Raw genomic sequence first — 23,941 nt, 5'->3', positions numbered from 1 at the left:
TTCAGAGAGGTCTACTGCACATGACTGGAGGTGCCGGGACTTCAGAAGAGCGGTCACAGCGAACACAGGTACGTGTGTCACTGCTGGTGACACTGCATTGAATAGCATGTTAGTATACCCCTGTGGGCGTGCTGCCATGCTAAGAGGAAGGACTAGTCAGGGGATAAAGCACCATTGGGAATAGTCCCTTCACTCATTAGCATAAGATAAAGGGATCTTTAGAAATACTTTTCTAAAGATCCCTTTATCTCTGCTACTACATACAGGGACAGTTAGGGTGGTGTCACGCACAGCGACGACGACAACGATGTCGCTGCTACGTCACCATTTTCTGTGACGTTGCAGCGACGTCCCGTCGCTGTCACTGTGTGTGACATCCAGCAACGACCTCGCCCCTGCTGTGAGGTCGCTGGTCGTTGCTGAATGTCCAGCTTCATTTTTTGGTCGTCGCTCTCCCGCTGTGACACACACATTGCTGTGTGTGACAGCGAGAGAGAGCGACGAAATGAAGCGAGCAGGGAGCAGGAGCCGGCATCTGGCAGCTGCGGTAAGCTGTAACTAGGGTAAACATCGGGTAACCAAGGTAAGACCTTTCCCTGGTTACCCGATATTTACCTTCGTTACCAGCATCCGCCGCTCTCGCTGCCAGTGCTCTCTGCACATGTAGCTGCAGTACACATCGGGTAATTAACCCGATGTGTACTGTAGCTAGGAGTGCAGAGAGCCAGCGCTAAGCAGTGTGCGCGGCTCCCTGCTCTCTGCACATGTTGCAGCACAGCGACGCGTGTCGTTATGATCGTTGCTGCTTCTGCTGTGTTTGACAGCTAAGCAGCGATCATAATAGCGACTTACAAGGTCGCTGTTGCGTCACAGAAAATGGTGACATAACAGCGACGTCGTTGTCGCTGTCGCTATGTGTGAACCCATCTTTAGACAGGGATTAGCAATATTTATCTAGAACTGCTCGTGGTTCTGAGTGCATATAGCATCAGACAGGTTCCCTTTAAGTGGGTTATGTTAGAATCAACACACATCTCCTATCTACAGGATAAATGTATGATTTTGGCCATCCTCATAGTTCAAGAGACAAGGGGATCCATATCCCCCATTTATATGTAGCCATGGTCGAGTATGCACGCTGGCTAGGGAAATGGTTGGGATTTTATTTTGATGATTGGTAGAGGTCCCAGTGGTGGGCTCCCAGCATTCTGATGAACATCAAAGAAAAACTGGAGGAAAACAGGTTTTATGCCGCGCTTGAAGACCACAGACATTGATGTCGGAACAGATGATTCTTTTATTGTTTCATTCCTACGCGTTTCGGAGATCCCAACTGTCTCCTTCTTCAGGGAAAGAACTTTTCAAAGTTTTTTCCCTGAAGAAGGAGACAGTTGGGATCTCCGAAACGCGTAGGAATGAAACAATAAAAGAATCATCTGTTCCGACATCAATGTCTGTGGTCTTCAAGCGCGGCATAAAACCTGTTTTCCTCCAGTTTTTCTTTGATGTTCCTCTTGTGTAGCAGGGCTGCTGCTGGACCGCTTGGGCGCTCATTCTTGCTATCAATGGTGTTGTGACTGGCACAACCCGATCAGGTGAGTGCATTACTTCTTTATGATTTTGCCCAATATATCGGGTAAGACCCTATTGCGCCTTTTCTCTCCCATATAGCATTCTGATGAGGGATTCTGTAGATTGGTGATAAGGGTCTGTTTACACTAGCCAACCAACGGTAATAAACCAATGCAAACAAGTAACTGGTCGGCAGTCATTTATTAGCCTATGTAGGAGCATGCTTAAAATGTGCACAGACCAATCAGCAATGGGTCATTCTATATGCATATGCTGACGTTATTCTCGGCACCGGGGTCCTGTTTACACAAGATGAACTGCTGCTGAGAGTAGAGATGAGCGAATCCAAACTGTAAAGTTTGGGGTTTGTACCAAACCCGGACTTTTAAAAAATCTGTTTGAGTTTGGAATTTGGGTGCTTTATGTATGCTAATCACTCGATCGAACATTGATGTGCTCGAGTATGCTCGGTGCCCGGCTTGTGGTCTCTGAGTGGCTCGCAATGGGGGAGAAAGCAATGTTTTCAGATACTGTGTCTAACAAAAAAACAAACCTCTGCCCTTTTTCCCCCCGGAAGTGCTCAGTTTATGGTTGGCATATGTGGACGGCCAATCAGTCACTTTCAATGGGGTTCGGGTTCCAGGAACATGTTCAGGTCAAGTCCGGGTCACAAACTGAACTTTATCTAAAGTCCAACTGAACCCGGCAATCCCAAACTTCCATGGGTCCGCTCATCTCTGCTACTAAGAATGATGATATTTTGGGTATACTAAAAGATCGTTTCACCTGACAAACGTCTTGCTACATCATCGGCTGCCTAGGGAATCTCATTTATGATAATCGTGCAGTGTGATTGCCCCTTCTGTGTTACTTCTCTTTCTTACAGATTTTTTTGTGAAGCAGAGCCATTTCTAGGGGGGATTTATGGAGTATGCTTCTAGATAATGCGTACCATGGGATTGCTACCTCTGCCTTTCTGCTATGCCTCTTCCTAAGCCCAGACGCAGATGGGTAGGTGTCTCACCCACCCAATGGTCATCATGACATCTGCCAGTCTCCAGACACTCGGATGTCCACACAGACCTCTAAGCTCCCACCTGTGTGCCTTATCACTTCTACTTCAGCAATCCAACCCGATCTAGCTGGAATAAGCGTAATCCATCAATCCTGCTAAATTGTATAATAGGACAGCATGAACCAATTCTTTTGCATTCTGCTGTCACTCGTCTCTCCTCCTTGAAGACTGCAGCCATCTCCTTCTGCAGAGCAAGGCTTCTTCTCGGAGGGTTAAATGTCCACACTGCAGTGCCAGTCTGAGAAGGCGCTGTAGAGGGTTAAGTCTACCGTGCCCACACTGTCAGGGTGGAAGAGGTTAACTGTGGATGGGAAGATTCATTTCACAGGAGCTGGGTCTGCCTTGCTGTGACATCACACAGCTTGGAGCAGCAGCAACAGCAACAGCAGCAGCAGCAGGGCAGGCAGAGTGGCAGACCAGCCTACTTTAATAGCTTGGTCATGTGACTGGGAACAGTAGTAAGACAGGTGCCTTCAGCTGAGCCTCAGTAAGGGGCTAGTTGCCTGCATGAGTGTCAGCTCTGTGTGTGCCTGTGGATTGTACTTCCAAAGCTTTACTGCCGTCATTCAGGGACTGAATGGCGTGGGACATGTGCAACCAGGACTCTGTATGGAGTGACATAGAGGTGAGCCTGCACAATCCTTCCCAAACCCACATCCTTGCATTCTAGCTTTTGCATTTACATTATTTTATTATTATTATTCTATTTTTTTTTTTTTTTGCAATAATTTACTATTTTTTTTTTTGCAATAGACTTGTATCTTAAACAGATGACTGTGGAGGAACAAGTCTTAACATTATCTGGAGGCTATTTTAAGGCTTTTTACTTGTATGATGCTAGAGCCAGAGATTAGCTGCTGTCATCAGTGCCTCTTGCAGTTGGAAACTATTTGCATGTGTCTTTGGCTCTCTCCAGTCACATGCAATATGTATGCTCAAAGATATTGATATGAATCAGTGTCTGAAGTCTTTCCAGTGGCCTGCTTGGAAGAAAGCCATGGCTATTTATATAACAATTAACTTAAAATAATCTGACTTCTTGCTGCCTGCATTGGGATATGGATGGCTTCTCCTATGCCTGGGTATTATTGCATAATTGTCAGGATGCTACTACTTTCTTCTTCCCTATTCTTATTATTATGACACCATTGATGCTTCTTATTACCAATGCTATTTGGATTATTGTAGCTACCTTTGCTGGCCAGGACAGCTCCATTTATCACTCCTCTGCATGATGAAGATGGGCTGTTTATTTTCATTTTGTGATAATCCAGTGAATGCTTGAGAATTGCAAGTCTATGGGATGGGGCTGTGCAAAGATGTTTGCTGCTTGTGTAAAAATAGGTAGCCATACATCAATTCTACAGCTTCTTGCTGGCTACAATTCATATTGAGGGGTGGGGGATTAAAAAGCAAGCAGTTCTGGACTAGTCCCTGGAGTGTGATGAAGAAGATACAGTTCTGCATGTTTTGCATTCTACATTCTATTGTAGAATGGGAAGGAAACTTTGTATCAAAATAAACCAATCATTTATAAACCTATATTTATGTATACTATACATGCATGCATTTGGGATCTGCTACCTCTGTATTCTTTTGCATTCTACAATTTGCAACATTCTATTGTAGAATGGGAAGGAAACTTTGTATCAAAATAAAACAATCATTATTTATAAACATATTTATATATACTATACATGCATGCATTTGGGATCTGCTACCCCTGTATTTTTTTGCATTCTACAATTTACAACATTGTATTGTAGAATGGGAAGGAAACTTTGTATCAAAATAAACCAATCATTATTTATAAACAGATATTTATATATGCTACACATGCATGCATTTTTGGAATCTGCTACCTCTGTATTCTTTTGCATTCTACAATTTGCAACATTCTATTGTAGAATGGGAAGGAAACTTTGTATCAAAATAAAGCAATCATTATTTATAAACAGATATTTATATATACTACACATGCATGCATTTTTGGAATCTGCTACCTCTGTATTTTTTTGCATTCTCTTTCCATATTAATGCATGCAAATAATAATTATTCTAATGGACATATAGAAGTGTAAGTGAAGCGGCTCATGACTGCAAAGTCCCAATTGTTTTTGAGTGGCCAGAGTCCTGTGGCTCGCTGTGGAGCTGATAGCTTGGGTCTCAGCTGCTGTATCCTCATTTTTCCATCATGCATTATTCCTGATGCTGCCTAGGAGCTGATTGAGGAGCAGCGAGCATGGAAATACCGAAGATTTATTTTTTGTAAACCAATGATTGCAAGTAACATATCAACAGTTATTGATCTTATGATCACCACGGTTTGGTCTGGAATATCTTATTATTGTATGCATAAATGGATTAACTCTTGGTATCGCCTGAGTCATATTTTGCTGCTGGGTTGGTTGAACACTGTAGGCTTTTTTTTTTTTTCTTGTACATGAAGCTAATTTGTGAAGCAAAAAAAGCTGATTAAAAAGGAAAAAAAATAATAAAAAAAAAATACTTGCCGGAAAATACAATCTGTCTGCTGTTCCCAGAACAGGACAGACCGATGCTCATATTAATAAAGGCCCACGTAGCTCAAGTCCCAGATGTTTCACATTTTAATGAGGACGATGTGCGAGGAGATTGTGAAGATTGATAGAGTCGTTCTTACAGGACACATTGCAACAAGTTTACTATCCCCTGGCGCTCTTACCATATCTACCTGCAGTTCCCGAATACCAAAATACAAATCTAATGTTAAATTGACCCCTGAAATTGGTGTTTTTAGATGACAGATGACACCTGAATCAGATATTATACTCATACTTGTATGCAATGGTACAGAACTCACCAATCTTCTTTAGCTCTTGGCCATTTTTGGCCTTTTTTGTTTAGTTTTGACCCTATAAGAAGTCCTTGGGATGTAGCTTTAAATTTACCCCTCAAATTGGTGTTTTTATATGACAGATGACACCTGAATCAGATGTTATACTGATACTTATATGCAATGGTAGAGAACTCAACAATCGTCTTTAGCTCTTGGCCATTTTGGCCTTTTTTGTTTAGTTTTGACCCTATAAAAAGTCCTTGGGATGTAGCTTTGACATGTAGGATATAGGAAATGGATGGCGTAAAAAATTGATAAGCACCTGTTAGAGATGTGTGAGAAAGTGGCAGGAATGTGACTGTGACAGGAGAGGACAGTTAGGCGTGTGAAGCCTGTAACCTACTGAAAGGTCAGATTACTTGATTTTCCTTGGTCAACATGCTATCTAAAGCTTGCCGGATGGACTCATGAATATATGACTTTAAAGTACGGAGTAACAATCCTTTACAGTCATATGATTCTATTGGCTTCAAAAATTTTGCTTTCAAAAAGGTTCTACCAAAAACACATGCCTTTTGTTGACAGAACGAAACTTGCAAGTGTCCTAGATATATCAAAGTGTCATTTCGTTACACTATGGCTGTGCACTTTCAAGAAAAGTCTTTCTATGAAACTACTTATTGGCCAAATAATTAAAATATAGCAAGTGTGCCCCTGCTGACACTCCATTGTAAGGCTTTAGGAAATGTGGCAGTGACCCAGATCTTGATGAGACATTTTGATGGCCACAGGTATGGTTGACAGACTGCTCAATCTGGAAGGCTTCCAAACTTTTTAAGCATAGTGTAACCTTGATGGACACCATGAAAAGAATAGCTCATCTCATGATACAAGGGCTGATCATATGTCATCAGATGGTGGCAAAAAAACCAAAAAACCAAAAAGTGATGATTTTTCTATGTTTCTTGCAGTGCGCTGCTCTGGTTGGCGAAGACCAGCCCCTTTGCCCCGATCTTCCGGAGCTGGATCTTTCTGAACTTGACGTAAATGATTTGGATGCAGACAGCTTTTTGGGTGGATTAAAGTGGTACAGTGACCAATCAGAAAACATTTCCAATCAATACAGCAACGAGTCATCAAACATATTTGAGGTATGGTACCAGCCGGTGGATCGATCGATGTTTTTCTTTTCTTTCACCGTCATGTGTTTTTGAGTTACCGTTGTGAAATGTGTATACATTCAGATGCAAAAACACAAAACATGTTTTGCAATATTTGGAAAGTAAGTCCGATATATCTGAAAAATACATCTCTACAGATACTGAAGGATGATACATTATCAGCAACAAGGTTGTAGAGAATAAAGTTATGTTCCCTCTGGCTGTTGGATTTCTTGGGGTAGGTCTTGTAAGACTAAGGAAATGAAACAAAGGATTGTACAAATATGCTGAATATTTGTCCGGAGTAGAATCTGTGGCCAAAAGTTTGAAATGGAAATGGTGAAGTCATTGTTTGGAGTCTTGTAACAGGACTCGAGTGGCACTTGTAAGCACTTATACACGTTATATTGGCCCAGTGCCACGTGGGTAACTGGAGTGCGGCATGATGCATCATTTATATGGGGAACACATCTATATAGACATATCAAATGCAACTTATTTATCTCTAACCTTCATTATTATGGATTAGCAGGTTATACTTTTACTGGCACAATATCGTTTACATCAATTAGCAATTCTCAATTCTGTTACTTGAATTAAGTAGGTAGAGTGAGAGCCAGGTAGTCATTTCACACAATTTGCTACTTGTATCTAACATCTTGGTTCATTTTTTAATGACAGCTGTGAAAATTCTTAAAGTCTACTAAATTTAGTCTTTCTAAGGGGTAGAGTCGGCCATTTTGAATTCTGCACTAAGACTTGATGAGTCAAACCACGAGAATGTAATAAGCAGAGATGAGTGGACCTGTGGAAGTTTGGTTCGGCTGTTTCAAGAGTGTGGTGTGGGACCCGGAATTGACCACTAATTGGAGAGTTTGGGTCTCCACCCACCTGCAGCCAACCATAAATAAAGCACTCCCAAGGCCGAGTGAGTGGGGTTTTTCCATTTATTGGGGGTGCACTACAGCCAATAATGCTCTTGTTACCCCCAGTGCGAGTCATTCAAACACTGCAAGTGACTCGTACTGGGCTGACCACCGAGTGTACCTGAGCTCAACAATGCTCGCTCAAGTGGTTTGCATACGTAAAGCACCCCAACTCTCTTTTTTTGTAAAATTTGTGTTTGGTACAAACACCGAACCTCGGGTTTGCTCATCTCTAGTGCAGGTTTATTGAAATACCTAATTGAATAATTATGATGTGACCTACCTGAGGTCATTTCTCCACCAAAATGGCCTCTTTCTCAACATTATTCACTATAGATAAAATTTGGTTGAGACGAGTCAGCTTATACAAAACCCCCATTATATAGACTACTGCCAGAAATTGCCTTTATTGATTTATGCCTCCAGTTCACAAGATGAGGGAAGAGGATCCTCTTCAGAGACAGTGACAAATAAGGACTACTTTCATGTCTAAAGTGGAATGCCTTAAGAGACAGCTGCATCAATTGTTGTCCTTGAACTTCACCAGTGCTTCCTTTGTCAGTGTAACATTACACTGGCATGAAAAAACCCAAGTACACAACGAGGAGAGTGGCCTAGCCACGTGCCCTATTATGTTACAGCAGTTAGTTGATGGAAATGCCTTAATTGAAATGGACAACATGTCTTTATTTAACCGGCTTGTTGCTGGTAAATTATTTTAGATCCTTCCCAAATAGGATCCTAGGGCTACAAGGTGCCCCATGAAGTGGTATCACTATTGGCAGAGTGGAACGTTTTATATATAAATATAGCATCGGCTCCTTGAGATGATGCAAGAGTAATTAGCCCAAGAGTTTCTTCATAGGTCATATCATTTCAAGAAGGACCTATAGAAAAAAGTGTATAATCAATAACCATTACTGATTGAAAAAGTGGTAACTGATTTCCATGTTTTGGAAACTTCTTACCTTAAAGAGGTTGTCCCTGTTCAGATACGTTTTCCCCATTTGCTCAATTTGTGCTAAGGAAAGTAAATGTACTTTACTCCTCCCTAGGTCAAGCTCTATGTTTCTGCTTCTACCCCATACTCTGGTGTGTGACTGCAGCAGCAACAACATCACGTCAACAGCACTGCAGCCAATCGCTGAACTCAACGGTTCATGCTGAACATCAGAAGATCCTCTGATCTCAATGATTGGCTGCAGCTCTGTCAGTGTGATGTCATCGCTGTATTGGCTGCAGCTCTATCAGTGTGATGTCACTGCTGTATTGGCTGCAGCTCTATCAGTGTGATGTCACCGCTGTATTGGCTGCAGCTCTATCAGTGTGATGTCACAGCTGTATTGGCTGCAGCTCTATCAGTGTGATGTCATCGCTGTATTGGCTGCAGCTCTATCAGTGTGATGTCACTGATGTATTGGCTGCAGCTCTATCAGTGTGATGTCACCGCTGTATTGGCTGCAGCTCTATCAGTGTGATGTCACAGCTGTATTGGCTGCAGCTCTATCAGTGTGATGTCATCGCTGTATTGGCTGCAGCTCTATCAGTGTGATGTCACAGCTGTATTGGCTGCAGCTCTATCGGTGTCATGTCATCACTGTATTGGCTGCAGCTCCATCAGTCTGTTGACACCACTGTATTGGCTGCAGCTCTAACGGTGTGATGTCATCGCTGTATTGGCTGCACCTCCATCAGTGTGTTGTCACCGCAGTATTGGCTGCAGCTCTATCAGTGTGATGTCACCACTGTATTGGCTGCAGCTCTATCAGTGTGTTGTCACCGCAGTATTGGCTGCAGCTCTATCAGTGTGATGTCACCACTGTATTGGCTGCAGCTCTATCAGTGTGATGTCACCGCTGTATTGGCTGCAGCTCTATCAGTGTGATGTCTCCGCTGTATTGGCTGCAGCTCTATCAGTATGATGTCATCACTGTATTGGCTGCAGCTCTATCAGTGTGATGTCACCACTGTATTGGCTGCAGCTCTATCAGTGTGATGTCACTGCTCTATTGGCTGAAGCTCTATCACTGTGATGTGACCACTGTAGCCGAACAGCAGCAGAGACACACAGAACTGGAACTTGGAAGAGTGTAAAGCACAATCTTTTTATTTTTTTAAACAAATTGAATTTATAGGGAAAACTTTACTAAAAGGGGACCCCTTTAAAGAGACCAGCTTAGTATGAAGGCTTATATTCAATGCTCTATGGGAAAAAAATGCAAATTAGCTCTCTCCCTGAAGGAATGAAAGCCATGCTAGTGCCAACTATTGGAGGCAGTACTGTGTAAGTTAGTGTCAGACCCTTGCACATGGCTGGGCATACTAGCAAAGCCAGAAACCCATCTATATGCAGGTGTTATTATTTTTATTATTTATTATTATAGCGCCATTTAATCCATGGTGCTATACATGTGAAAAGGGGGGCATACATAGGCAAGTACAATAATCGTGAACAATACAAAGCACAGACTGGTACGGGAGGAGAGAGGTCCCTGCTCGTGACGGCTCACAGTCCACAGGCCAAGGGTGAGGATACAGTAGATGAGGGTGGAGATGGTCATGCAGCTCTATAGCGGACTGATGGTTATTGTAGGTTCTAGGCTTGTTGGAAGAGGTGGGTCTTCATGTTCCTTTTGAAGGTTTCCACTGTGGGCGAGAGTCTAATGTGTTGGGGCAGAGAGTTCCAGAGTATGGGGAAGGCACGGGAGAAATCTTGGATGTGATTTTGGGAAGAGGAGATAAGAGATCAGGAGAGCTGATCTGAAAGTACTTGAGCGTCATCAGTGCAGAGCATAATTTGTCTTACTGAATGAGACCCCCTGTTTAGTACCTCGTGATCCATTGTACAAAATAGATCTCTTTTGAGAGGATGAAGACTGTCCCTATAGTGCCATCTATAGGTGGAAATTTACCGGAAGCATTGCCACCTCAAGAGGTGGCACTAGAGAGGCACTTCTCTCCATTCTGTAGGAAAGAGCTATCTTGTGTTGCCCAAGGGCTAGATCTCTGCTAAGTAAACCAGTGCCTTTCCGGAAGGCTTGCTAGAGTTAAGGCTGATGATGTTAATGCTGCTGCACATTTCTGTCCTCGACAAGGTCTATATGTAATAAAATGAGGCATTTGACCCCTGACCTAAAAAAAAAGAAAATTGGGTGCACTACCATTAATTGGGCGAAAGGTTTAATGGGCAAAAGTATTGTATAGATCTCTGGCTTAATAACAGTCTTCGTCGGGTTAAATAGGAATTTTATTTTCTTTAAGGAGACTTTGCCATCTCCATTCCAATGTTCTGCTGGATCTTGGTCTTCTCATTCATCCTGACTTTATAATTATACCTTATTTTGCTGAAACACGTTAATATATCTGACTAAACCATTACATTATGCCTAATGGTACAGACTGGAACAGAGTGAAATAACGTGGCGATACATATTTTATAGGACAGCGAGTCCCCACATTGTAGACTCCTTAGTAATACGACCCGTCTTTACTCCCATTTCTTAGAAGGTCTTGTGACTTCTTACACGAGAAGCTTAAAGGGTTTACGTTACACTGTTTCCTAAACTTGGCATCGCGTTACGTGTGAATATGACCAGACATGTAAAATTACTTTTAATCTCTCCATAAGCCAAACCCTGCAATTCCAAATATCCCTGATTAATTCGATTACAAAGTAGAAGCGGGCTGGTGTCACGCTGCCAATGATTTTCCTCTGCGTACGCTGCCCACTCAGGTTTCCCCTGTCATTATGTTCAGTCACATGCTCGGAGGAACGCATGTCGGGGAGCGAGCGGCCTGCGTTTTCTTGCTCGGTTTATGTGACTCCAGCTGAAGCTAGCAGGAGGCCGGTTGTTTCCAGAGCCGAGGGAATTATGTGCTGTTACAGTGGGTGTGAGGGAGGCTGTCTTGGCTGAGTGCATTACTGGAATAAAAAAAAGTAATAAAGTCACAAGACTCAGACGTACAGGTATGACAACAGGTATATTGTCTCCGCAATAACCAGTGTCCCGGCTTCTGTGCAAGGACACCCAGTTTAGCAAGATACAAAGGCCAGCTTTGTTACAGGCTAGGTTTAGGAAACTAAGGGAGAACTGGCACCCGCTTTTCGGAACTTTGCATCACAGCGCCCTTGACTTGGGCTTTTGTGTTAGGGTTCAGTACAACGCCAGATTGCTACAATCAGCTCTGTGTGACCGAAGCAATGACGTGATCACACACTTTTTTCCCATGGCAAGCTTAGCACTCTCACTGGGCACATTCAGGTTTTTATGAATAAATACCTGCACCTATTGATTGGCATTAATAGTAGAATCCAAGCAGTTAAAGGGGTGGTTCACTACTCAGCATTAATGGCCACATCGCTATAAAGCTCATAGGGAAAACTTTTGTCAAATACTTTGTGTAGCACACTCTGCCTGTGAGCAACACTATTGCGGTCCGCTCATCCTCATCAAGTGACCCCCCCCCCCGGGCTCCGTGACCTCTGAGATCTGGTGATGTCACGTTAATAAACCTGACATCACCGAGGCAGCGCCAGTCTTCCGGAGTGACTGAGTTGTAGGCTGAGTTTCATCTCTTGTCACAGCCCAGCATCACAGACCAGCATCTCATGCGTTCTCTCCTTCGCTGCAGAGCGCCGCAAGCAGGAGTGATGCGTGGCTGTGAAGAGCAGTGGAACTCTGCCTACAGCCCAGTTACTCACAGACACTGGGGCCGCCTCATTGATGTTGGATCAACTGGAAGTTGACGTGACATCACCGGATCTCAGAGGTCACGGAGCTTGGGGGGGTCACTTCATTGGGAATGAGCGGACCGAAAAAGCATTGCTCAGAGGCAGAATGGAAGTAAATGGGGAACTTGAACATTTTTCCCTAAGATTTTTCAAAAAAATGCTCAAGTTCCCCATTGACTTCCATTATACTGGGGACCTCGAGTTGCACCCATCCGAGCGTCAACTGCTCGTTAAGAGCACCCAAATGCCACATTAGTCGCTCATCACTAACCACTAACCACTACTAATAGCTCCATAGGGATCAGTTGGTCCCAGGGGTGCTCGTAATGAGCAGTTAGTGCTCGAGTACCCAAGTATAATATAAGTCAATGGGGAACTTGAGCATTTTTCCCTAATATTTTTCAGGAAAATGCTCAAATTCCCCATTGACTTCCATTATACTCAGTTCTTTGAGTTGCGCCCATCCAAGCATAAGAGCACCCGATAATTCGCTCATCACTATCGTTTCCATTTTGTGTACTACTATTAACTCCATAGGCATCGGTTGATGCTATCCATATGGACATAGGGAAGAAAGTAGTCCCCTTATTCTGCTATTGTAACCCCAATACCAATGCAGCACTATATGGCCTCTATTAATTTAGTAATAACCTTCCTGATGATTTCCCTTATACTGGAGTAAAGCTTATATACCCAAGAAATCACTTACATTTTGCTCACTCTTTTCCTAATCATTAACATGCATGTTTGCTAAAGGGGTCGATAGGGCTAAATACTGCTCCTATAATGACGTTTTCATGAACACCTAAGCTTTAGGTATTGGGGATGAACTGATACTGTAGCAGTTGTACTTGGACCCAAGTGTTTTATGATCTGGGTGGGTCGATAGAATTAGAAATGGCAGAGAGAACTCCGCAGATTTTGCTTTTGAGCCCAGTAACTTCAAGATATGCATTGGAGTCTATGCTTTAAGACCTATGATTGTCTTTACAATTTACTTTTAGTGGACTTTTTGGGCTCTGTTCACATGTTCAGTCATTTGTTTTGTAATAATAATAATAATAATTATTAACTTATATAGGGCCATTAATTCCATAGCATTATACACACATCAGCAACACTGTCCCCACTGGGGCTCACAATCTAAATTCCCTATGTGTATGTCTTTGGAGTGTGGGAGGAAACCAAAGAACCCAAATGAAACCCATACAAACATGGGGAAAACATACAAACTCCTTCTAGATGTTGTCCTTGGTGGGATTTGAATCCAGGATCCCAGCACGAAATGAAAAGTGATCGGCTGTAACAGTTATCCAGTTGGAAGTTGCAGTTGGGAATTATTATTGCAGTTATGGAATTCATCTGGGTTCTTTTTGGTAGAACAAAAAAAAAAATCCTGCATTCAGAAGTTTTTTTCCATCTGGAAAAAAACTCCAGAACACAGACGGACCCCATAATAATACATTGCACCCCTCTTCCATCCGGGAAAAAAAAAACAGAACACAGACTGACCTCATAATAATTCCTTGCACCCCTCTTCCATCTGGAAAAAAGAACCAGAACACAGATGGACCCTATAATAATCCATTGCACCCCTCTTCCGTCTGGAAAAAGTAACCCAGAACACAGACGGGCCCCATAATAATCCATTGCACCCCTCTTCCATCTGGAAAAAAATCCGGAACACAGATGGACCCCATAATAATCCATTGCACCCCTCTTCCATGCAGAAACAAAAACCCAGAACACAGACGGGTCCCATAATAATCCATTACACCCTTCTTCCATCTGGAAACAGAAACCCAGAACACAGACGGGCCCCATAATAATCCATTGCACCCTCTTTCATCTGGAATCAAAAACCTAGAACACAGACGGACCCCATAATAATCGATTGGACCCCTTTGATTCCATTTGCTTTGTTTGTAAAACGGAAAGTGCGAAGAAATGTGATGAATTATATGGAATAAAGTCCTATTCCTATAAATCCTATTTCATTTTTTAGGGACAGATTACGGAATTGAACTTCTAAAATTGAAAATAAAAAAGATTTATTTGCCTTTTTGTTACATTTCAGACTATTTGCATTTTTAATTAAATTTGGACGGCTTTTTACTTGCATTGACGACAGGGTTAAAAGTATCCCGTGGCCAATAAAGGATTTGGCCTTCCCAAAAAATGCCTGTAGCATTGTTATTTTGTCAACCAGTAGGTGTCACCCGGTAATCAGTCTCTCGGCAGGGTGCTGAGTCAACATTACTCACAAGTATTCTCACTTAGGAATGCAATCTAAATCCCCTGCTTTATATCTATAGCTCAGTCTGTGAGCATTTTACAGAAGCTGGGACTCCGGCAAAGCCCATTTACATAACAGAACGGTAATGCCGGGCTCATGAAATGCATAGTGTATATTAGCGGGAAAAGGCAAATTGTTTTACTGATGATTGAAATGGGCCGATATGATTGCAGCTGCCTCGTCTCCGAACGAGGGAAGAGAATGAATCAGCTGGAAAAAGAAAAAAAAATAACGGCGAGTTTGTCATTCTTGGCACAGGACAGATTTACAAAGATGAATGACTTTCCACCAACGTCACCCGCGTGCGGCTCTATGGCATTGATAGGAATTTTGTAACTTTATCAGTTTGCGTAGACTTAGATTACGAGCGTTCAGCAGATCTGCCAGCTTCGTTACTATTGCAGGTTATTCATTGTAAGACCGATTAATGAATTACCAGATCTTGCGTAAAATGACTTGGCTTCACTTTAAAACAAGTATGGGTGTTGTATTTGCCAGTCTTGTGACCGGTGTTAATGGGTTTTCAGTCAAAGTGAACCTCTATAGAATTTTCTACTTTTTTTTCTTCCATTTTTAATTTCACCGCAATGGCATTGCCTGGGGGTAGGAGTTGAAGGACATGTAATTTAAAGGGTAAAAAGTCATTGTGATGACTGTCGGGGCCCCTCGGGTTCTTTATGGAAAGAAAGACCTACATATATGTATTGTATAGCCAACCAGAGGCGGCATTCTTGTTACGTACAAAATAAAGTATTTTCAGTTTACCAGGATGAAAAGTCCCATGATGAATGAGTGGTGCCCGGATCCTCCAGAGCAGCCTAATGTCGGTAAAAGGAGGTAAGGGGAAAGGAGGGTGAAATCCAGAACCAGCAAAATGAGGTGGTTTACATAAAAATCAAAAATTTATTAGAACATAGAAGTTAAAATCGAAAAAACGCAAATGGGCAAGGAAAAGACATCATTTACATCCATATGCGTTTTGAACGGGGAGTTAAAAACTTGTCCTTAATCATAGGTAAGCCTATAATACCTTAACTCCCCGTTCGAAACGCGTAAGGATGTAAATGATGTCTTTTCCTTGCCCATTTGCGGTTTTTCTATTTTAACTTCTATGTTCTAATAAATTTTTGATTTTTATGTAAACCACCTCATTTTGCTGGTGCTGTATTCCACCCCCCTTTCCCCTTACCTCCTTTCACCGACAATTCTTGTTGCGTACATTGTATTACTTTTCTATTGTTTGACTTTTTGTGTCTTCGGTGCCTATAAGATACAGATCAGTGCATCATTTCTACTTGTCTGGCCCATGCGTGTATAAGTTCTTGATCACACCCTGGGAATATCATTCCTACTTTTACAGGATGAGTAGTTTTTTTTTAATAAGGGCTGTTGCTAAAAGAAAAATGATGGGTCCATGTTTCAGATAGGTGGTGGGAACTTCTCATAATTTTAGAAATCAGTGCGGAATCGGCCAGAAGCTCACATCACCTATTCTTACAGGACGATGAATGGTTGACATTCCCATAGCTGAGGAAAAATCTGGGAAAACCTCTCCCTAAGGCTGCTTTCACACATCCGGTTTGAGCTGTGCGGCTCAATCCGGCTGTGAAGCCTATGCAACGGATGCGGTGAAAACACCGCATCCATTGCATAAGTTTTTTACATGCGGCCGGTCCGGTTTTTGCCGCTTGCGGCATGCTACTGAGCATGCGCAGTGGCAAAAACCGCATGCGGCGGCCGGATGCGTTTTTTGCCGCATCCGGCATCCATAGGGATGCATTGGGAAAAGCGCCGCATCGGCCGGATGCGGCGCGATGCGGTTTTTTTTGCCGGAGCAAAAAACGTGCCAGGGAACGTTCCATCCGGCCGCCGCATCGACTAAATCTGCCGCATGCGGCAAAAACCGGACCGAACGCAAGCCCATGCGGCACAATGCGGCACTAATTAAAGTCTATGCAGGAAAAACGCAACCGGCAGCAAAAAAAAAACGGTTGCGGTTTTCCTGCAAAGTGCCGGATTGTGCCGCATTGCAAAAGCCGGATGTGTGAAAGCAGCCTTAGAATCACCAAGGGGTTGACGATGAACTTAAAAAAAATGGGCTAAAAGCAGGAAATTCTTTAAGCTCTTTAATTCTATAAGGTTTAAAAAATGGACAGTTTAATAACCTTTCGCTCCAGCGCTGACGCTGCAGTGGCTCCCATAGATTTTTCTTATCTGCAGCGATGTGATGTCACAATTAGAGATGAGCGAAACCGAGGTTCGGTGTTCGTACCAAACACAGATTTTACAAATAAAAATAGAGTTCGGGTTCGGCGTTTGGGTGCTCTCTGTATGCAAACCACTCGCATTAGCATCATTGTGCTGGGGTATACTCGGTGCTCAGCCCAGTGCGAGCCGCTTGTAGTGTTTGATTCGTTCACACTAGGCGTAACAGCATGATTGGATGTAGTGTGCACCCAAAAAGAAATGGAAAAACCCCACTCACCTACCCATGGAATTGTTCTGTTTATGGCTGGCTGCCTGTGGGCTGAGACCCAAACGGCCCAGTTAGTGATTTTCATTGGAGCTCAGGTCAAGTCTGGGTCCCAAATCGAACTTTATCTAAAGTGTCTGACTGAACACGTCGAACCGATCTCTAGTCACTGAATCTCATGTCTATAAGATCACACTGAGCCCAGTGATTGGCTTCAGTGGTAATATGGGTATTTGTGACATATTTCTATGGACATTAAATAAAGAGACAAGACCACCCAAACATCAATGATGGAGCTGTGGGAAATTGCAGGTTGCCAATGCAGGTGTGTGACCCCATTTACTTGCACTATCATGCTATGTAGCAGAAGCACACAGCGATCTTTGGCCACGCATCCGGTGTTATGGCTATGGCTGCTGTGTAGCTCATGCTTTATACTAAATGATTTTTGCATTTGGGAACATTATAGCTCATGTACAAGACTTGGAAACCTCCCACCTGTATGTTTTCATACAATGTTTCTTTCATATGCCTGGGGGTTTTTTTTCAGTGTGAACTTCACTTAGGCTGGAGTCACACTTGTGAGAGACTCACGTGAGTCTCGCATCGCATCACCCGGCACAACCTGCCACCCTCTGGACAGGAGCTTCTCAGCTGCATAGAAATACATGCAGCCGACCTGCTCATGTCAGGAGAGTGTGCGGTTGTGCCGAGGTGATGCGATGCGAGACTCACAGGAGTCTCTCGTAAGTGTGACTCCGACCTTATAAAACATTCCAGCATAGTTAATGTTAATAATTTTCTTAACTGCAACTACTTTTATCATGCTTCATTGCATAGGATTGAGGCAAGGGTGTAGTAGTAGTGGGTCCTGGGGTTTGTAGTCGTACTCTTACCTTGAACCTATTGAGGCCCAAAAGATCCCTGTAGCCTATATGAGAAGACTAATAATAATGTAGTGCAGGGGTTCCAGTCGCATGTGGGCTCACAAGCCTTTGGGGGTCCTAAAACATCCCTTTCGCCTTTTTTTTACTCTAATACTATTAAAGACTAGTGATACGGTAGTAGTTAGTCATGTAGGAGTAATTGGATTGGTGCTTACAAGCTTTAAATTACTCCATGGGGTGGTGAAATACAATGTACAATACAGAATAGTGTTGCCTGCAATATGTTACAAATTAGGAATACATATCATGCTTTACAATGAATAACAGTGTAAATTTGGTGCCCTCTAAATAACTCAACACACAGCCATTAATGTCTAAACTGCTGGCAACAAAAGTAAGTACACCCCTAAGTGAAAATAGCCAAATTATGCCCATGGTGTCAATATTTTGTGTGGCCACCATTATTTTTAAGCAATGTCTTAACTCTCTTGGGCATGGAGTTCACTAGAGCTTCACAGGAATCGCTGGAATCCACTTTCATCCTCGATGATGACATCACAGAGCTGGTGAATGTTAGAGATCTTGCGTTTCTCCACCTTCTGTTTGAGGAAGCCCCACAGATGCTCAATAGGGTTTAGATCTGGAGACATGGTTAGCCAGTCCAGCACTTTTATTCTCAGTTTAATTAGCAAATTGGAAGACTACCCTGCTGCCCAGTTTCTGAAGGGAGGGGATCATGCTCTGCTTCAGTATGTTACAGTTCATCTTGGCATTCATGGTTCCCTCAGTGAACTGTAGCTCCCTGGAAGCTGGCAGCACTCATGTAGCCCCAAACCATGACACTCCCACCACCCTGCTTGACTGCAGGCAGGACACACTTGTCTCTGTACTCCCCATCTCGTTGATGTCACACACTCTTGACAGCATTTGAACCAAAATAAGTTTATCTTGGTCTCATCAGACCACAGGACATGGGTTTAGTAATCCATATCCTTATTCTGCTTGTCTTCAGCAAACTCTTTATGTCGATTTGCTGCTTGACACCTAGATTGCAGTGCTTTATTGCGACATTTTATGTAATAATTTCCTATGGCATCGCAATGAGACCATCAACCTATCATGACACAGAGTTCAAAAATGTTTCCAGATGCTTTAGGTTTTATGTAGCTGCTTGCTCATATGCCATAGACTTCAATGGAAGTCAGGTTTAGCTATTTTTTATAGCAAAATCACTGTATTAAAATCCCCCACAAAAGCAAGTTGCAGAGAAGTTGCACATATGTTTTTGGTCACACGACTTGTCTACAGGCCCCCATGCACATTACTGTAGACTACTGTTGGTGAAAATGTAAGGGGTAGTCGGACCCCTGGTAGTGAAGGAGCTGTTTTTCCCCCCCTGAAGACGCCACAGTAGTATGGTGGCAAATTGTAAATGTTAATGGTAAAATGTTACCTGTCATAAACTGTTTCCCCACTAGGTGCCAGTGTAGAGCAGTGGTTCCCCTGGTAACAGTGGCAGGGAATCAAGGGGCAGGGCAGCCTAGGTGGGGAAGGAAGGGCTCTGAATGCAGAGTCCAGTGTGCAGTGAGATGTGACTGGAGAAAGAAGTCTGAGGTGACGGGGCAGAGTGTGGAAGTGGTGCAGTGGCAGAAGAAGTGGAAGAGTCAAGACTAGTCCCAAAGCCGGTAGTGTGTACTACAGTGCAGTGCAGCTATCAGGGGGATAACAAGTGGCCCCTGCAGGCGAAGGGTAGTGCCCTGACAAAGACGTGAAGGTAAATGGAAACGCCCGTAGAAAACAAGTGAAGCAGTTTCCCCACAAAGAAGTGGAGAGGTGAGAACTTATCCGGAGCCGGTAGTCTGTGCTAGATCTGCCCTATAGTAAATCCGGGTTCAGTGTGCAGCTACTAGGGGGTTAACGCATGTCCCCTGCAGGCGAGGGAAAGTTACCGGGGAAAGAGGAAACCATCAGCAAGAAGTGTAACCTGTAATCCGAAGTGACTTGATGCTGAAAGGTGTAAAGAAGAGCGGAAGTTGTGATCAATAAAATGTTTCTTGGTTCATCAACTGCCTGTCTGTGGCTCTTTACTGGGAGTGGTGAAGAGGCCTGTGAGCCGAGAGAAAAAGGTGTTACCGAGAAGCAAATTGCCCACATGGAAGCGTCCCTGCCACCTACACTCTGCCCCACAAACAACACCTCCGTTTTAACAGTGACGGCCGGGCCGGGGGTCAGCCTGCCGCCCACAAGGCGAGGGGACCCGACTACACCCCCTGAGGCGCCCACTGCCCCCGTTACAAACTGGCGTAGTCGGCAGGATGAAGCCTGCATGCAAGAAACCCCGACCAGAAACTGTGAGGAAGATCAAGTGGTGCCTGACGTGCTGAACAGGCCACAAGATGGCGGCAAGATGGCGGCCATCCTCATGGACTCAGCGGAGGCGTGAAAAGTTGGCGCCAAACGAAAAACGCTGGGCTGGCCTGGGAGGAAGAAGCCCGGAGTGCACCGCCCAAAGAGGGGAGGTACCTGCCCCAAGAAGCTGCAGAGGTCTAGAGACGTGGGCGGCGCCGCAAGAAAGAAAAGGCGTCGCCAACGCTATGCAGACCTGGTGGGTGAAGCCGGGGGCGGAGTGTGTGCAAAAGCGGGAAAAGAAGAACCGCCTCCACCCTCCCCGGCGTCATTGCAATCCCAGCAGCAGAAGCAACAATTCCAGTTACCTGCGCTAAACAGAATGGAGGCCAGGACAGACAAGCAAGCTGTAGCGGGCGCGCTGGTGCCCGTAGGACGCAGAAGAGAACGTCCGATGGAGAGCTCGGTGGGAGAGTTACCCACCATCACGTTGCCGGCAAGCATGATACCGGCCGTGACTGGAGTCTCGGAGAAACCAGCGAAGGTCACGTTTTTTACCTCATGGGATGCCGTTACCGGGGAAACGACGACGGAAGTACGGGCTACCTACAAGTCCCGGCTGACTCTGGGGAGCGGGCCACCAGGAGCATCCGTACAGATTCCGGAGGCGCCCGCGTCTGTTAAGGTAGGCCCTCTGCCCCCCTCAGGAGTTAAGGCCCCGTACTGGCAAGATATCCCAGAACCAGAGGTAATCGTCCGGAAGAGAGTGATTTGTTTGCCGTTGAAAACCGGTACTGTTGAAAGCCGGTGAATGTTTCCAGTTACAGTAACGTTAAAAGTACTGAACCCGGGAGGAGCTTAATGCAGAACTGTGCGTGGACTCCTTCCGTGACTGTTAAGAAGGAATCTTGGTGTCTTGTTGTTTTCTGCCCACCCAAAGACCGGGAGCGCTTAGAAATAGCCTCCGGGCAGAAGGTCAGCTAAGACCGGGAGCGCCTGAGGAGGGCCTCCGGGCAGATGTGCGACTAAGACCGGGAGCTTCCCTGGAGGGACTCCGGGCACCAAACTTGTGTGCCAGTCTGTGTGTTTTCCTACATGTGCTGTTTTGCAGGTACGAACCTCGCCAGGAGGCTGAGGTTAAAGAGGGGAGGAATGTAAGGGGTAGTCGGACCCCTGGTAGTGAAGGAGCTGTTTTTCCCCCCCTGAAGACGCCACAGTAGTATGGTGGCAAATTGTAAATGTTAATGGTAAAATGTTACCTGTCATAAACTGTTTCCCCACTAGGTGCCAGTGTAGAGCAGTGGTTCCCCTGGTAACAGTGGCAGGGAATCAAGGGGCAGGGCAGCCTAGGTGGGGAAGGAAGGGCTCTGAATGCAGAGTCCAGTGTGCAGTGAGATGTGACTGGAGAAAGAAGTCTGAGGTGACGGGGCAGAGTGTGGAAGTGGTGCAGTGGCAGAAGAAGTGGAAGAGTCAAGACTAGTCCCAAAGCCGGTAGTGTGTACTACAGTGCAGTGCAGCTATCAGGGGGATAACAAGTGGCCCCTGCAGGCGAAGGGTAGTGCCCTGACAAAGACGTGAAGGTAAATGGAAACGCCCGTAGAAAACAAGTGAAGCAGTTTCCCCGCAAAGAAGTGGAGAGGTGAGAACTTATCCGGAGCCGGTAGTCTGTGCTAGATCTGCCCTATAGTAAATCCGGGTTCAGTGTGCAGCTACTAGGGGGTTAACGCATGTCCCCTGCAGGCGAGGGAAAGTTACCGGGGAAAGAGGAAACCATCAGCAAGAAGTGTAACCTGTAATCCGAAGTGACTTGATGCTGAAAGGTGTAAAGAAGAGCGGAAGTTGTGATCAATAAAATGTTTCTTGGTTCATCAACTGCCTGTCTGTGGCTCTTTACTGGGAGTGGTGAAGAGGCCTGTGAGCCGAGAGAAAAAGGTGTTACCGAGAAGCAAATTGCCCACATGGAAGCGTCCCTGCCACCTACACTCTGCCCCACAAACAACACCTCCGTTTTAACAGTGACGGCCGGGCCGGGGGTCAGCCTGCCGCCCACAAGGCGAGGGGACCCGACTACACCCCCTGAGGCGCCCCCTGCCCCCGTTACAAAAGCTGTCTATATCGACACTGTCGACACTGTAATGTGTATGGGAGCCATGGAAAATGTATTGTTGGTGGAAATATCGATCTGGCACGTTCGATTGATCCTTTTGTTTTGCCATAGATAAGCCATTGGCAGACATGTCTGGTGGCGGCTGTCTAGTAAGGAAGGCAGGAGCGCTCATAGGCGTAAGAGCTCCTGCGTATGGGAGAGTCAGCCAAGATGGCTGCTGGCCAGGCATCGATCGGCCATCTCCTGTATGGCAGGCTGTCGCGCCACATCCTTATTGAATGTTCAAGAAAAAGGAGAATTTTAGCCGTTTTAACCCCTAAATCACCTTAATCCTGCTTGTTTAAGATCTTAGATTGTCTTGAGCTGTTATACTTCTGCTAGACATATCTTTTCAATTGTTAAGTGGTTAACAGAGGTTATCTGCTCGGTTACTTAACTACTGAGTGTTTCATGTATGCAATAGTATTATAAAACACTAAAGCCTATCAAAAGCTTTACAAGAGTGGATATTATATGTGCAGTTTAATGTCATATCTATAGTTACACTGAAGAAACAAGATAGCGTAAGATACGGTGTATACACAATATCTACATTTCTATGTGCCAAGTGTAACTCGGGCCTATGTGTTGCCATTCATAATCAAAACTACCTAAAAGAAAAGTTGCTCATAGCAACCAATCACAAGCCAGATTTCATTTTACCAAAGCTCTTCAAAAAATGAAAGCTGAGCCCTAATTGGTTGCTATGGGCAGCATAGATTTTTATGTGGATAGTTTGGATAAATTGGGGTCATATGGATCAAAGCTGAGAGTAAAATAGCCTTCATTGCCTGTAGCAGCCAATTAGCACTCAGCTTTCATTTTCAACAGAAGTTTCAGTAATGAAAACTCAGTTCTCTTTGGTTGCTATAGGCAACAAAGACAGTTTTTAGATATTTTTGATAAATGAGGCCTAATAAACGTATACATTTATTATAGGCAGCATAGATATTGGTTTTTACATGCTGTTCTGCGATCATCCACTATTAGGATTTGTAAACCTGCTGGTCATGCATGATCAACATAAGACCAGGCTTCCACATAACTACATGCAATTGAAACTTCAGGGGGCTTTACACGCTACGATATCGTTAATGAATTATCGTCGGGGTCACGGTGTTTGTGACGCACATCCGGCGTCATTAACGATATCGCACTGTGTAACACTAAGAGCAATCTGAAACGATCGCAAAAGAGGGCAAAATCGTTTGCCGCGGAGAGGTCGTCCTGAAATAAAAAATCGTTTTCTGCTTTTTAGCAATGTTGTTTGTCGTTCCTGCAGCAGCACACATCGCTATGTGTGACACCGCAGGAACGACGAACATCTCCTTACCTTTGTCCACCGGCAATGAGGAAGGAAGGAGGTGGGCGGGATGTTACGTCCCGCTCATCTCCGCCCCTCTGCTTCTATTGGACGGCTGCCGTGTGACGTCGCTGTGATGCCGCACGACCCGCCCCCTTAGAAAGGAGGCGGTTCGCCGGCCAGAGCGACGTAGGTATGTGCGTGTGA

General features: G+C 44.4%; 1 protein-coding gene across 2 annotated transcripts in view; it reads left to right on the top strand.

The window, feature by feature from the left end:
- The first annotated feature begins 3,027 nt into the window (after positions 1-3,027).
- Positions 3,028-23,941, top strand: part of PPARGC1A (PPARG coactivator 1 alpha) — a 206,617-nt gene continuing 185,703 nt past the window's right edge. For both annotated transcript variants that reach the window (XM_075346931.1, XM_075346930.1), the window contains exons 1-2: positions 3,028-3,272; positions 6,437-6,616. In XM_075346931.1, coding sequence (XP_075203046.1) covers positions 3,225-3,272; positions 6,437-6,616 — 228 coding nt within the window. In that variant the 5' untranslated portion in view covers positions 3,028-3,224. The remainder of the gene's footprint in view (positions 3,273-6,436; positions 6,617-23,941) is intronic.

The sequence above is a fragment of the Anomaloglossus baeobatrachus genome, chromosome 1, assembly GCF_048569485.1.
Source record: "Anomaloglossus baeobatrachus isolate aAnoBae1 chromosome 1, aAnoBae1.hap1, whole genome shotgun sequence".
Taxonomy (NCBI): Eukaryota; Metazoa; Chordata; class Amphibia; order Anura; family Aromobatidae; genus Anomaloglossus; species Anomaloglossus baeobatrachus.
Note: the sequence above shows the minus strand (reverse complement) of the source record. Positions and strands in the feature narration are given on the sequence as shown.